This window comes from Miscanthus floridulus, chromosome 11, assembly GCF_019320115.1.
Source record: "Miscanthus floridulus cultivar M001 chromosome 11, ASM1932011v1, whole genome shotgun sequence".
NCBI lineage: Eukaryota > Viridiplantae > Streptophyta > Magnoliopsida > Poales > Poaceae > Miscanthus > Miscanthus floridulus.
Window position 1 is genome coordinate 47,093,792 of NC_089590.1, and position 15,614 is coordinate 47,109,405.

At 43.9% G+C, this 15,614-nt stretch overlaps 2 protein-coding genes across 6 annotated transcripts; both read left to right on the forward strand.

Moving 5' to 3' along the window:
• The first annotated feature begins 288 nt into the window (after window positions 1-288).
• LOC136493047 (uncharacterized) lies at window positions 289-3,221 on the forward strand. 5 transcript variants are annotated; one of them, XR_010768287.1, is made up of 3 exons: window positions 289-1,519; window positions 1,596-1,702; window positions 2,209-3,221. XR_010768287.1 is itself a non-coding variant. In XM_066489076.1 (2 exons), the coding sequence occupies exons 1-2, from the start codon at window positions 455-457 to the stop codon at window positions 2,262-2,264; spliced, it is 1,140 nt and encodes a 379-aa protein (XP_066345173.1). In that variant the 5' UTR covers window positions 289-454; the 3' UTR covers window positions 2,265-3,221. The 5 variants fall into 5 exon arrangements, 3 of the variants coding, with proteins under 3 accessions (XP_066345173.1, XP_066345174.1, XP_066345175.1); XM_066489076.1 differs by lacking the exon at window positions 1,596-1,702 and having other exon boundaries at window positions 289-1,538; XM_066489077.1 differs by having other exon boundaries at window positions 1,596-3,221.
• An 11,013-nt stretch (window positions 3,222-14,234) lies between these two features.
• Window positions 14,235-15,371, forward strand: LOC136494749 (NAC domain-containing protein 104-like). The gene is made up of 3 exons (XM_066490924.1): window positions 14,235-14,425; window positions 14,546-14,835; window positions 14,968-15,371. The coding sequence occupies exons 1-3, from the start codon at window positions 14,260-14,262 to the stop codon at window positions 15,121-15,123; spliced, it is 612 nt and encodes a 203-aa protein (XP_066347021.1). The 5' UTR covers window positions 14,235-14,259; the 3' UTR covers window positions 15,124-15,371.
• The last annotated feature ends 243 nt before the right edge of the window (window positions 15,372-15,614 follow it).

A 15,614-nucleotide genomic window follows, 5' to 3' on the forward strand; every position in this document is an offset into this window, starting at 1 on the left:
GTTTTATTTATTGAATACTGAAACGTTTACGGAAGAAGGCGTGGCGAGAGCGTAGCTGCATCCAGACTCTCACGAGAACAAAACATCCATGTGCCATCCGCGCGAAAATATATCTGGCCAACATTCAACAATGTTCAAATGTCTTTTTTTTGAAAAAAAAATCTTCAAAACGTTCCTGTTCAGAAAAAAAATCCTGATGGTTTTGTGTTAATTTTAGGATTTGGGCTAAAGCAAACAGCAGAAAATGATGCGTTGCAAATCCAGCTCTCGATGCATTGCTGGCCTCACCTCAGCGCAACCTGGCTGGTTGTACCGGACCAGCTGGCTCCTCTCCTCTCGTGCTCATCCGTCTCTCACATCACAGCCACACAATCTCGCTTCGCTTCTTGTCCCCAGAAGAAGACGAAACCCTCGATCCCCGCCGGCCGCCGGAGTCCGATTCCTTCCCATCAGCATGGCGGCGGCGCCCGCTCTGTTGGACGAGCTCATCGAGGAGCTCCTCCTCCGCCTCCCGCCGGCCGAGCCCGAGATCCTCGTCCACGCCGCCCTCGTCTGCAAGCCCTGGTACCGCATCATCTCCGATCCCCGCTTCCGCCGCCGATTCCGGGAATTCCACCGTGCGGCACCGATGCTCGGATTCTTCTGCAACCTCATGGATGCCCAATTCATCCCCACCTCCTCTTTCCGCCCGCCCCACGCCGGCAATTTCCGCGCTTTGGACGCCCGCCACGGCCGCGTCCTCCTCGACCCGTGGGACGACATGGACGAACGCTTCGTCGTCGTCTGGGACCCAACCACGGATGAAAGGTGGGAGGTGCCAGTACCACCCCCGGACGTCTGGGACCTACTAGAAGAATCGTACGCGACTGTGCTCTGCGCAGCCGCAGCAAGCCCCACCTGCGACCACCACGACTGCCACAGCAAACCCTTCACCCTTGTCTTCGCGGGCCCTGGCACTGAGCCCGAGCACGAGCATACGTCCTTCTTGCACGTCTACTCATCAGAGGGCGCCTCCTGGAGCGAGCCGATTCCGGTCCCAAGGTGCTGTGTCGATGAGGTGCTCACTGCACTTGTTGGAAGCACACTCTACTTCTCGATTGACTGCGGCAGTCGAACTCTCAGTTATAATCTGGCTACACGGCAAACTTCTGTGATTCACCTGCCTCCTATGCCTGATGAGTGTGCTACTGCGCTCATGGGGATGGAGAATGGTGGGCTTGGAGTCGCAAAATTGGACAAGGCTGCCAAACTCTCGGTCTGGTCAATGGAGGTGAATCCCAACGGAGACATAGGGTGGACACAAATCAAAGTCGTTGAGCTTGACAAGTTGCTTCCTGTCAACGCTTGCTCCATATCTTCTGAATTTCTCTGCTATGCGCAAGGTGTTGGAGTATTTTTCGTTGGGACCTATGATGGGTTATTTAGTTTTGATTTAATGTCTGGCAAGGTGAGGAAGGTGTTTGAGGAGCCATGTGATCAAATTGGCGTCCTCGGTGCTTTTCCTTGTGTTGTTCCCTATGTGAGTTTCTACACTCCAGGTACTTCTTCGTGTTTGGTTTATATCGTTTGCCATTTTTTGAACTTTGAATTTTCAGTTGTTCACATGAAACCATATATGGACAAATAACATAATATTTATTCATCTGTTCTGCCTACCTACCACCTACACCTCCTATTTTGGTCAGGTAGATGTATAACTCTGGTACGTACGCCTACCTACACATTCTGTTTTGGTTGCGGATCATCCTTGACACATGTCTTTAATTTATACATATGGTACATATCTTATGATAGACATATCGGGGGTGTATTGACAAGTTTAGGTACAACATACACAGTAAAGTGAAGTCATTACTCTAACCTCCAGATGCCTGACTTGTGTCTGTGTTTAATGCTGCACATTTCTTTTGCTCAGATCAGTCATCAGATAAATATCACTTTAATAATATAAAACACACAGTGATGATATGTTTGTTAAACAAAGGTAGGTTTTCATCAGGAGGTTTGAGTTGATCTTATCTTAATGATTTGTGCAAGTATTTGCTGTTAACTAGTTGAGCAGTGTTGCGCAGTGGTTAGTAAGCTTGGGGTGCATGGTTAGCAGCTTGTTGGAACATATGCTTGGTTGATGAGAAAAATTTTCACTGATGGCATATCAATTCCTCAATCAGCATTTTTCATTTTTTTTCCCATGTTTCTTTGGTGCAGCACTAGGATCGACCACTAAAGATGAGGAACCTGGAGTTGATGCTACAACTGTATGAAATAAAAAATTCTAGCAGCTGGAGTAAGACTGTCTCCAATGGTGCGGACGCAAAAACAACAGGCATTCGATGTTTTGGGTCGCCCACAGCTAAAGGTTACGGACCTAAAAAAATCCACTTCTCCAACGAGCGACGCAAACGCGAAGCGAGCGCCGCCCGCCTCACCGCATCGGGCCGCTCCTCGCCGGCCGCGCGCGCACCGCCGTGGACCCGCCTCGCACGGAGCTGGCGACTCCTCCCGCTTCGTCCTCGCCGTTAAAAGCCCAAGCTGCCGGCGTTCTTCCTCTTTTCCCCTTCCTGTTCGCCACCGGCCGACTCAACCCACCAGTGAAATTCACCGCCGCCGCTGCACCTCCGCCTGATAGCTTGTGCCTGCAGCTTCGTCTCGCCCCTGCGCCCGCCGTGCGTGTGCTCCCCTCCTTGGCCCACACGCTCGTGCTCTCCCCGCCCCTCGCGCTGCTCTTCTCCGGCGGCTCCGGCGTGGAGGAGCGCGACGCCGGCGTTGAGGTTGCGGATCTCGGGCTCCGGTCGTCCGCTTCCTGTGGTGGGCCCTGCGTGGAGACGCAGAAGGAGCGAGCGAAGACGCATTTTTGGGTTCTGCCTCAGCTCCGACGCAAAATGGGTCATCGGTTTGCCTCCTCCGTTGAAGCGCGTTTTGTCCCGCAAAAACACTGTATACAACGCAATTTTAGGTTTGGGTCACGTTATGCGTCTGCTGTTGGAGTCGGTCTAAGGTCTTCAAATACAAGAAGGAAGCGTGCTACTGGTGTGGGATAGCAGTAGGACTGGTGTTACGTTTTAGTGACTAGTACTGGTTGCCTGCTGCCTATTGTTGGATAACACTGTGTTCAGTTTTAGTGCGTAGTACTGGTTGCCTGCTGCCTATTTGCTATTTGTGTGACTGTACCTGGAACTTGTTTTTTTATATTGACACAGTGCTACAAAATTGATTCTTAGAGACCATATAAGAGTGTTATGTCTGAAAATCACTAGAAAACCCAACAACTAATAATTGTCTCTACAAATCAATTTTCAAAGATGATGAGCTTAAGAAACTCATCTCTATAAATCAAGTGATTTTTAGAGTAGAGCTAGGATTTGGCCGTGCCATTTGAGGGCGGGGCGTAACACAACTCAAAGCACGGCACGGTGTGAATGCAAGGGATGTGTCGTGCCTGGATCTTGGCATGATGGGTTGTACAACCCGGTCCGCAAGCACGACACAAAAATAGCACATAAACAAACATACAATGCTACAATGCAATTTTCTAATATTTACTGTACTACCTCCCATCTAATTCTTGAATAGATTATAAAAATCATTAAATTTTTATGAAAATTGTCATGACCCAGTGGTTGTTTCAACTTAAAGTTTTCAAAAACGCCCTTGGAAGGTTGGAACCCTAACCTATATCTCCCTTGGACTCAAACCTGAACTACTACTACACACTGAAAGCATATGGATCACGAGTCTCTGTTAACCCTAGCACATGACCTTTATCTTTTGGACCTCTTCCTGCAATGGACAACCTCGCCAACCGAGTGGAAGCCTTCCTATCTCAACTCTCGATGGACAAGGACCCCAAATCTAGCTAATAGACTTCACACACCCCCTGGTCAACCCGATCATTTGACCGTAGCTAAATCTCGACGTTATCACCCGGGAAGTGATCTTTGAGCCTCAAGTGATTGCTACAACCTTTATTAGTTGTATTAGAATCCTAATTTCAATCCCTTTATCTTAAAATCCAAAATTCTCAAAATTCATGTCCTGTTGGACTGTCCAGCGTTCTGATGGACTTTTCACCATAACACTTATGCAATAGAGTTAATCTAGCTAAGTTGTCCTCTCTCCCTACCTCTTGGACCCACCTGTCAACACGAGGTGGAGACTTCAAGGCACCTGCATCAGATCACTCTCCATTCATCTCATCACTCTCATCGCCCTCACTCTCTCTTCAAGGTGGAGGAAACAAGGGCTAGAGAGAGAGAAAGGAAAGACAATAAGAAGAGATCCAAGTCAAGGCCAAGAATCACCGACTCAAGGAGAAGATGAAGATCATCATCTCTATCTCCATCCTTTGAGTGAGCTTAAGAAACATCCCCTTTTCTTCTCAAATGCAAATCCCAACCCAAAGTCTTGATTTTATCTTGCATGAGACGAAGATGAAGATGCTAGCAACTCAATCCATCTCAAGTGTAAGCCCTACTCCTATCACACTAAATCATCTCATGGATTTCTCAAATCTCTCTAAATGGAAGTGTATGTTCTATGCAATTAAATCTCAACAATTCCTTAATCCATCTCTCTCACTTGGAAGCAAGAAGGAGCAAGGCACAAGTATGGGCTTGGTGACCCAAGGGTCACCAATCCACCAAAGTTAAGTTACCAAAGTTCAATTACATGAATTATCTCTTTATTGAAGTTTTGTTCAAATCTTAACCACTAGTTTCACCCTCCATATGCAAGGCCAAACCATAGACTACGTACACCACCCCAACCCCTCATCCAAACACTCCTAGATGATCATCAAACACCCCTAGGAAACATCACTCACAAATCTTAGACCAAACCTCGAGAACAAACAACCTACATAGGTTTTGTCGATGTCCTCAAGGACTGTCTGGAGGAACACCGGATTGCTGTCTGCAGGATCACTTAGAGCCATTAACACAACCTTAAGTGCATGCACACACTGTTCCCTTACACTATCCGATGTTTTCTCGAACTGTCCGAAGGAACCCCGAACTATCCATAGGAACATCATAACCCCAACTCAGAAAGCCCCCCTTTGGGAATGCACCCACGGACTGTCCGAAAGCACACTGGACTGTCCGATAAATATTCAGGAATATTTATTTTTCTACAAACCTTTGAACTCTAAGCCCAACCAACCTAACCCATGCCTATTTACCTCTTAATACAACCCTAATCCACTCTTGATCTATCCAATGAGCTCTCCATTTTGGCTTACCATGTTTTATTCCTCTTTATCGCTCGATTTCATCAATCTTTATGGGCAACCTCAATTCCATTCCCTCCAACCCTATTGGAGTCTAGGTATGATGTGAGGTACGCATATGAGTTGTCATGATCCTCCTGGACTTCATGACAAGCGGGCACCACTACTAATGACCCCCTATTTTGGATACGTATAATACATGTTCATTATGTGTTTTCATTTTTCATTCTAATACTATTTGATCAACTAATGTGAGTCCACTAGAGCTAGCTCAACTCACCTAAGTAATGTTAGCCTCTTCAACTAAACGGGTTTGGGATGATTAATCTGCTTAGTCGGGTAGCACCGGTATAAGTCGAGTGTGAGTGGGAACACTCTCATGCATGTAGATAAACAGATGCTTAGTCCACAAGTACACTTGATTGAGCAAGGCATAGATCCATGGTGGAGAGGTGGCTTGGGATGTGAAGATAGTGCTCAACTAGTAAAAATTAAGGAGCTCATTGCATATGAGTCATGACATGGTGTCATGTAGCTAGGTGAAGAAGATCAAGAGGAGAGACTTGGATATGAAGGACCGAGTTGCAAGTGTGAAGGGCAAAACTAGAGGCTTGAATGCAATTGACCATCGAGGCAGTGAAATGCAAGTAGAGGGATTGGCACCGATGGACCGAGGCAATGATAAAGAGCAAGCAAGGCTGCGATCGATGAACCAATAAGGCCATGTGAAGCTATGAAGTGGTCATATCATTCATGAAAGATCAAGTCAAGTGTTGATGATCAAGTGGCTTGATGGAAGAAGATGGACAAGCTTCATTCTATGGGCAATTATCAAAAGGTAGCGTAGTTGGCTACACTATGAATGATCATTGTTCATCATCTAATGAAGATGGAGGTTGGATGCTTGTGTAGTTGCGTGGCATCACTGACAATGGAGATGGAATGGAATGCTCAAGGCAAAGGTATATTTGTAGGGCATTTTCGACAATGGTTGAGTAGTGCTAGTGTAGTATTAGTGTAGCTTGTGCTTAGGGCTTGCTTGTTTCCTAGTATGCGTAGGAGCTCCCGGTTGCTTTCTTAACTAGTTGCATAGTTTTATGTGACCTTGCCAACTAGAACTATGTAGGAGAGCTCCCACTAGCTCGGCACCTTAGAAATACATTGTGTAGGATGTTTTGTAAGGTGCTAGTGTTAATAGATAGAGGGATGTAGTCAAGGCTAGATGATTAGTTTAATTATGTTGCTTCGGCTAGCCGTAGCAATTAGAATTTAGAAATGACTATTCAACACCCCTTCCCCGTCTAGTCAGCCATCTCTACCCTACATATGGTTATTAGAGTCTGCTGATGAGTTGACGGCCATATGATTTTTTGTGACAATTTCTAGAATTTATCTTGTTTGTACTGTGTCTTGTGAGGATTAATGTGGAGGAACCACTAATTAGTAATAGTAAGATTTTGTGCACTTCTGTATTTTTCAAAAATACTTGTTAGAACAAAAAATAGTAATAAAATAGTTGCTTCTTCACAAATAAGAAACAAGTTATTAAATAGTTTCTTCTTCACAAATAGTTCCTTGTTTCAAAATATAAACCACCATTTGAGTTACACTGTTATCGAACTATATTTTGACCACTTGTTTCTCTCCTATATTATTGTAGTGCTTTGCTTATAGCAATGAAATTACAGCCATGACAAAGTGTTCTCAGACACCCATGGCTAGTTTTTTAGTTAAAGATTACAGTTTTAAAATAGTGCCTTATTTAGAGGGAAATGGGCAGCAATAGTTTGGTCAATCCTTTTTTTACCCAACATCTAATTAAGAGAGCAATTAGTCTTTATTTGATATATAATATTTAGTATCTATCCAAGTGTGAATTCCACCCAAACACCCTTGGCCTATGCACAACATTTGTCTTTGAGGCAACCAGCTTGCCTTACTTGACTAAAAAACAGCTTACCTTACCACTCTACTACTACTTGTACTAGTGTTGCACATATTACATCCTGCCCTTTTTGATTGAGAATTGTACCATGGCTACTGTTGTTTTGCCAGTTTGTCTGTCCCCAATAATTAACTCTTGATGACTACGCCTAGGGGATCATCAAATCGATAGCAATAAGCCCTGTTTGAAGGGGGTTCATATATATAGGAAACACCTAGAAAATATACCCGGAGCAGGGGATTCACTTAAGCGAGATTCTGAAGCAACAATTTTGCCTCTGCCATCAATAGGTTTAGCGAGATCATTTATAACACGACCCAAGTAAGCCTCGCTCATGGGAATCTGAACAGAATTAATCAAAAAAAAATGCTGATACATTTGAATAATTAAACGTTTCACAAGTATTGAACTAAAATTCTTGTTATTACAACCAAAAAGTTCCACGGGTTTGGAACCATTTAATCCTGTCCCAAAAAAGTATCGCTATGGGGTTCATGCTAGTCCAACTTTTTAAAATTTGACTAGATTTATAGAAAATATTAGTATCATTTATATATCCAAATAAGTTTATTATAAAAATGTATTCAGTGATTCATCTAATGATACTAATTATACACCATAAATATTAATATTTTCTCAAATGTTTGACTTATAAGGAGGTGAGAATGACACTTTTTTTGAACGGAGGGAGTAGCTAAAAGGATCTAGATGGCTAGAGGGGGAGGGTGAATAGCCTATAAAAATTTCTCTATAAACTCACACACTAGAGCAAAGTAGTTAGTAAAACAACAAAGCCTAAAAGCCACTATTTTTCGTAGCTCTATCTCACCCAAAGCAAGCCCCTACAATTCTAGTAGCAAATGAATTCTACTACTAGAGCACTTCACCACACAATGCTAGCAACTAAACTAGCTACACTTGAAAGCTAAACTAGTGAGCAACTAAACTAGTTACTTCTACCACTAGAGCTACAACTACACTAGTGAGCTACTCTACCAAGAAACTACCACACACAAGCATTAGATAAGAATGTAAAGTACAAGTGAGTAGTATGCAAACCGACCTGTGCAAGAGAGATGACACAACCATTTTATTCTCTTGAGGTTCGGTTGCTTGCCGACAACTTAATCCCCATTGTGGCGAATCTCTAGGTGAGTGATTCGCGTACTAACAAGCCTTACAAGCTTCACCCACAACTTGGATGTCGCAAGAATCAATCACAAAGAGCACTCCAACTAGCCACGAACATCCCACTAGAATTGCCCTTCGTGATCTCCTACAGGGTGAGCACAAAACCCCTCAAAAATCAATCGAAGCAAGCCACCGAACAATCACCAACATGATGCTTTGACTTCCTCGCTGCTCCAAGCCGCCTAGGTGGCGGCAACCATAGTAACAAGAAATCCACAGCCCAAACGATGAACTAGTGCCACTAGATGCATATCAACTAAGCAAATACATTAGATATCTTCCAAACTCACTTTGGATCAAGCAACAAAGCAAGGAGATGAGTGGGACGTGTTCTTGAGAGCTCACACAAGTGTTTGATCATTTATAATGCCAAGAGAAGGCCTCAAGGGCCAGTCAACCATTATTTATAGAGGCTCCATAAAAATTAGCCATTGGGCTGGCTGAAAATTGCTTCATACCCACCAGAAAAGTCCAGTGGGAACTGGAGAAGCCACCATCGGAGAATGCAGTACTGCATCGGACGGCTCAGATTAAATCTAAAATTTAAATCCCCAGCCGCTTTCTCCAGTGTCAACTTAAATGACCAACGGATAAATCCGGTGACCACACAAGCTCTCGGCCTAGGTCAAACTAGCCGTTGGAGACTCCAATGGCTATCACCGTTACTCCGATGACCTCCGGTGAGGGCACCAGACTAATCAGGTGACCTCCAAAACCTCTTGGTGTAGCTACTTGAGAGCAATAGGCCACCGGTGATGAGCATCGAAAACTCAAGTGAGCAAGTTCAAATATACGGTCAAGTGAACAATGCTAACTCATACTCCGGTGTGGGGTCAGTGGCTACTGTCGGATAAATCCGGTGAGTAACTCTAGGCTTGGTTAGCGCTTTCTCCGGTGACTTCCCACAGAGGGCACCGGATTAGTCCAACGAGTGCAAAAACCCTGCATTAAGTCCCATTTCTCGCAAGTGTCTGAAATCTGCATACTCCAATGTGTTCCAACGAGAACATCTTCACCTTAGGCACTAAATTAGCTTTTCAAAAATATTTTTCACTCGCACCTCACCACACACTAGATCTAATGCATATGCAAATTTAGTTCACATCTATTGGATTAATCCGGTCATGCTAGAAAAATATGTTGACAGATTGACACTAATGGAATTTAAGGCGTGGCAAACAAAACAACCTGTAGCTATTATTAGGGCACCTTAGTATAGTCAACTTATTAGCTCATATATTTTTTTTAAAAATAAAATAACCTAACATTTTTTGTATAGAAAAATGTGTAAGCACATAAATGATAGGAAATTGTGAGAGCTCAGTTCTTAATGAAGCAGAACTAGCTTATTATTCTCTTTCTTTTTTATTAAACAAAATATTCTATGAGCTAACTCTTTTAACGAGGTTCAAAGCTGTCCTTAGTACCTTATTACACGTCATCAATAGTATTAGTAGCGGTATGCTATTACATTCACAAGATACTGCCAAGCTGCAATCGATTACCATAGCCATCGTTAAGCCTCAGGATCAAAGACAATACATAATGAACTACTCCTACTACGTTTGGTTACACGCGGGTTATGGTGGATACAGCGACTAACTTCACTAGCAATATTTGCAAGGGATTTGGCCTAACCAACAAAACTCCAGACAAGACCTGTTGACGAGTTAGCGTGTGGTACGTTAGTAGGACTTGGATAGAACGTGACTAAACCTGTGCTACCAAGACAATTGTACCATATTGGTCGTCCATCGCGACCGTACCGGCCCCTACTTGACCCGTCAGTCAAGTTCATTCTGTGGGAGATATCTATCAATCAACTGTAATGGCGATCTTTCCAGGTGTTTGTATTTTGTCGGCAATGGTCTCTTCTCTGGACCCTTCTGTCGATGCATGAAACAACCAGTCGATCCGTATGAGAAGAAAACAAAGCATGTAAGAACAATCAGTAATAACAATCTGAAGAGGTGTACTCCTAGGTGTACGTAGCAGTAATAACAATCAGTAGGCTGCCAGTTTTTCCACAGAACAACAGAGCACAAGAGCATATGATTGCCAACAGAAAGGTAGCAATTTTGGCACAGAATAATTAACGAGGAGCCCAAGGATTTGCTGCCCATTTTTTCCACAGAACAGACAAGAGCAATAATTGTCAACAATAGTCAATAAGCTTACCCTCCCCTCCATGAAACGGCCCAGCATTCCAATGAAAACTGAGTTAGTCACATTAGAGCAAAATCGAGTCGATGTTAAGCCTGTATTTCATGTCAGTTGCTTACTTTGTGTAGTCACTAGATAGCATACAAATTTGTGTGTTTGGAGTGCCCAAATTTTACAGGAAACACTTCAATCCCTATAGGAATAAGGGAAATCCTAGGGTTCCAGATAGGCGGACATGTTATATCTGGTTACATTCATGGATGAGACCTCGCTTGGTATAGCTTTGCTTCACTGGTGGATTAGTTTTTTTGGTTTCGGCTCTTCGAGCAGCTCTACTGCTAGAGTTGAAGGTATTCTAGTGAAAGTGTCAAACATTTGATAAAACAGTTCCTCAGAGTAGATAAAAAGAATAAAACATCCATAATGTTTTTTTTTACTTTTTTATTTTCTTCCTTTATTTTTTCTCTTATCTCCTATTTCTCCTTCCCTCCACTCTCTCTCTCTTCCTTATCTACTCACGCTGTCTACCTCTGGTCGACCGCCCCTCACCCTAACAACTCCACCCTGTCCACCTCCGCCCTTGTGCCTCTATCTGTCCTGCCTCTGCCCTGGTGTCTCCATCCACTCTGTTCCTCGCTCGCAGCAAGCAGGGGCATTTCAAGGAGGGCCCCCACACCCGTATCGGGCATTTTGAGAGAATTGATTTTTTTTTTTTTGGCTTTCGTGGAGACTTATGGCTTTAGAGAAAACAAATCATATGGATGAAGTGGCGTGGAGCAAAAGCCCTCGACCCCAATTTGGTAGGCGGAGTTATGGAGCTACCCGCGGAATGGCTCAGGGAGCGCTACCAAAGTAGGCCGAAGTTGGTATTGAGTAGCTATCTTTGAGGGTGCTTCGTTTTTAGGTTATTATTAGTGCACAGGCAGAGGCAGGCTTACCCCTACTCTAAGAAACATGACACATGCCTGCCGACTTGCCGATCGAGCTGAAACAAAAGCTTAAAGATTTGCCTAGTTGCTGAACCCGTGATTATCTTGGTGCACATTCCGGCCGCAGGGCTCATCAGGGACGACGCAGAAACAGAAGGAGAGCTGCGTCATCAGTACGTCACCTGGGCCCATGGAAGGGTTAGGTCGCCCCACGTGTAGCTCTGCTGCCACCAGCAGCACCAGGGCTGGGCTGCCCCAGCCAGTATCAAGTGGACCTGTAGCCTAATCCTGCATGTTCTGCCGAAAAGGGGGACACGGCATGCATAAAATGAAACATCCTTCCTCCCTAAAAGGAGAGGGCAGGGCATCATTGTGCATGGGCTTGAGCACCATTAATGAAATGACTGAATGATTGTATGTAATCCTTCCTCTTCTTTTATTTATTAGACTCCGGCCACGACGACAGAGATCGAGCTGCTGCAGTTATACTTACTGGAAGATTCTGACGATCAGGAGGAGGAATATGATTATCCCTGCAATTAATTAAGCTGCACCTGCACCAAGTTTATTAGCAGCAGCATCTATCTTACCAACTGTTAGGGAGCACAGCACAGCACACACAGACACACTACTGATCAGTATATATATCATTGATCCATTGAAGCAAAGAGGGGTTGAAAAACTCAGTACAATATTGACAAGGGTGCTCGCTATCAGTGGAAAAGCCTTTTTCCGTGCAAACGATGTGTGTCCCTTACCCATTGGCCTGGCGCTTACTTAGCAAGGCGGTATTTGCCAAAAGATTTGGACAGGCCAGGCCTGGCCAGTGTAGGCATCGCCAGCAGCATCGCTGTCATAATGCATGTATGGTGGTAAATTTCTCTGCCATACCAACCTGTTTCAAACTGACCATGCTGGATCGAGGCATGGGATCGATGCAAGGTAAACTTGAAAATGATGATTGCTGAGACTCTTTTTGACGCGGCGGTTTTTGCGAAAATGGGTACATATAGAATGGATGGGTGAAAAGGGCACATGGAAATGGAAGTTGAGTGGCTTCATGCCCAAGTGATGCTCCCTCTGTACTTTCCCATAGCTCCACTGAACTCTCTGATACCTTTTTAGTTTGGTGGGTATGTTATGTGCGACAAGTGATAGTGTAGCAAAGCAATGGTCAAGAGGCATGCATGCTGGTTGTGACGCCTGCATGACATGAGGAGTACTGTTGCAGCACTAACAAGATCCAATATAGGTATAGGGGTAGCAGCATATGGTCCATTTGTGCTGTTAAAATCTGGTGCAGGCCATGTTAAAATCAAGCTGTTTAATTCTGGTGCAGGCCATGTTTTCTCGGTACATGATGAAGTGACAAGAAGTTAAGCCTAGAGAGGCCCTAGACTATACCTTTCAAATGACTATACAGAGTACGAGTATAGCACTCAACTCCCTGGGTACAGTACCTCAACCTCAACCTCAAGTCGATTGCTTCAGAGTTGCATGATGACGTCATTATACTGATGACTAGTTAGCTAGTTATCTTCAAATAAATGCTAAACTTATTGATGAAGAGATGGCCTCCTTTATTTTACACACATAAAAAGGCTGGCTAAATTATATCAAATAGATCGAGTACGGAACACCCAGAACAAATTACATCATTTATAATAGGCCCAGATGAAGTTGACTGTTCAAGAATGTATGCATATCATAACTGCGTTGGAAAACAAGCTTTCATCAAGTTACTATTTGCCTTATAATTGATCGACATATATTTATCTACATGTTGTCCAGCACACATCAACGTTAACTGTAAGCAAGTCAAAGCTTCTGTCTAATCAGCACAATAATTTAATTGCAACATTTTTTTTTCAGACAACTTGCGCGCGCAACCGAAACATGCCAAGCACTGATTCTGTCAGCTCACCTAGCTTTCCATTCACACATATCCTGATTTCAGATATGGACGAGCACAAGAAGAAACCAATCACCTGGTATTACGTTCAATCGCGATTTCTTGGGCAGCCATGATGTTTTGAAGTTGCATCTAATTAAAGTAGAACAGAAGCAATGTGGTGGTATATGATGATCCAAGAACCTGGAAATGAAATGAAACTGCAAATTAAATGTTCTATCTTGAGTAGTAGTAATATACACAGTATATGGTATCGAAGAGGAGTCAACGATAACACAGTACACGTTATAGAGAGAAGAGATGTAAATCCTCATTAAGTGCTCCCTTGACAGCATCACTGCTGAACAAGAACTGTTTCTCGCTCGTCTAATCATCTTTTACCGATAAAATAAAGAGAATACACACAGAGCATGATGATGCACCAACAAGCATGCATGCATGCATGCATACATCCATTGATGGCCTTCCATAGCACCGGATCGATCCTTCTCAATAGAACTGAACATCAAGGCAAGATATACATTCTCATCATATCTCTCTTTATCCAACAGCATGCAGTCTTTACAAGGCTTACCCCATATTCGGCTTGTTCAGCTTGTTTTTTCAGCCGGAACAGTATTTTTCTCTCACCACAATTCAGCCAGAACAGTGTTTTTCAGCCAGTTTCAGCCAAGATTCAGCAAGCCGAACGTGGCCTAAAGCTGAACACTTGAGTTGCCAGGCTTCTGCCGCAGCCCCCTCAAAAACCTTTCGACGCTCCTTGAGATGCACGTCTCTCTCCCTCCCTATCTCCGAAACGCAAACGGCGCCTATAAGTAGTGCTAAGCCATCACACTAAGCAAAGCACTCCTGCATCCATTATTCCAGCTTCCTGCATGCACCTCACCTCGCCATGGGGGGAGCTTCTAATTCTAACCTTCCCCCTGGCTTCCACTTCTTCCCATCAGACGAAGAGCTCGTCGACCATTTCCTCCGCCGCAAAGCCTCGCTCCTCCCATGCCAGCCAGACATCGTCCCTACAGTGTGTATGAATCACTACGATCCATGGGAACTGAATGGTATGTATATATCTGATCGATTCCAAGCTAATGATATATATTCATTCTTGTCAGCATCACTATTTGGGGTGTGTGTGTGTGAGGGTCCTGATTGCTGGCAACAAATCTTCTTTTTTCTAGGCAAAGCACTTGAGGCAGGTAACCAGTGGTACTTCTTCAGCCATGCGAAGCACAGCAGGGTCACACCAAACGGGTACTGGAGCCCTGTTTGTGCAGACGAAACGGTGAGCAGTGGTGGCTGTAGTGTCGGCGTGAAGAAGACACTCGTCTTCTTCACTGGAGAGCCCTCTGAGGGGACCGAGACCAACTGGATCATGCATGAGTATCACTTACTGGATGACAGGAAGGGGATTAGCAGTAGCACTTCCTCAACTAATAGTTCAAGCAAGAAGTTGCATCATCCAAACACAGTAAGAGTTACATTCAGATATATGGTTGCTTACTTCATGTAGCACTATTGTATTTGTATTTTGTACATATATACTACATGCATGATTATCTTGATAAGGGTAATTAATAAAATGCTTTCCTGATCATTGCAGGAGTGCAATAACTGGGTGATATGCCGAGTGTTTGATTTGACGACCGGTGGATCGCAAGCAGCGAGCTGCCATGAGGAGGGCATGGAGCTTTCATGCTTAGATGAGGTGTTCCTATCCCTCGACGACTATGATGAAGTCAGTTTGTCAAATAATTAGAACCCTTATCACCATAACTGGTAGTAGTACTACTAGTAGGCCCCTACGATTCCAGAAGATCAAATGATCATTCCATAGGTGTTTAGCCTTAAACACTGTGTCTAAACCACAGAGATGTAATTATTATTCTCCTCATCAAAGGAGTCGAGGCACATGCATGTAACAAACTTGAGTTAGCTTTATAGAAATATTGCATATAGTGTGGATAATCCACTATACTACAACTACAAGGTTGCTATGTTTGAGCATAAAAAGGTGATAACTATGTCTCCGAGTGTCTCTGTATGTATTAAAAAACAATTACACGTGTGGGTTGCCTTGCCTGTATGGGGAAGTGCTGCTGCATGAACTCATTGACTTGACAAACCAGTTACTGGATACACAGGTAGCCACTGCACTAACATTTGTAAATCTTTGTTGGTGGATTGCAGAGCATAGTGCACTGGCTTTAGATCAATAATATGGCTGTCACGCGTTCAGTTAGAAACTAT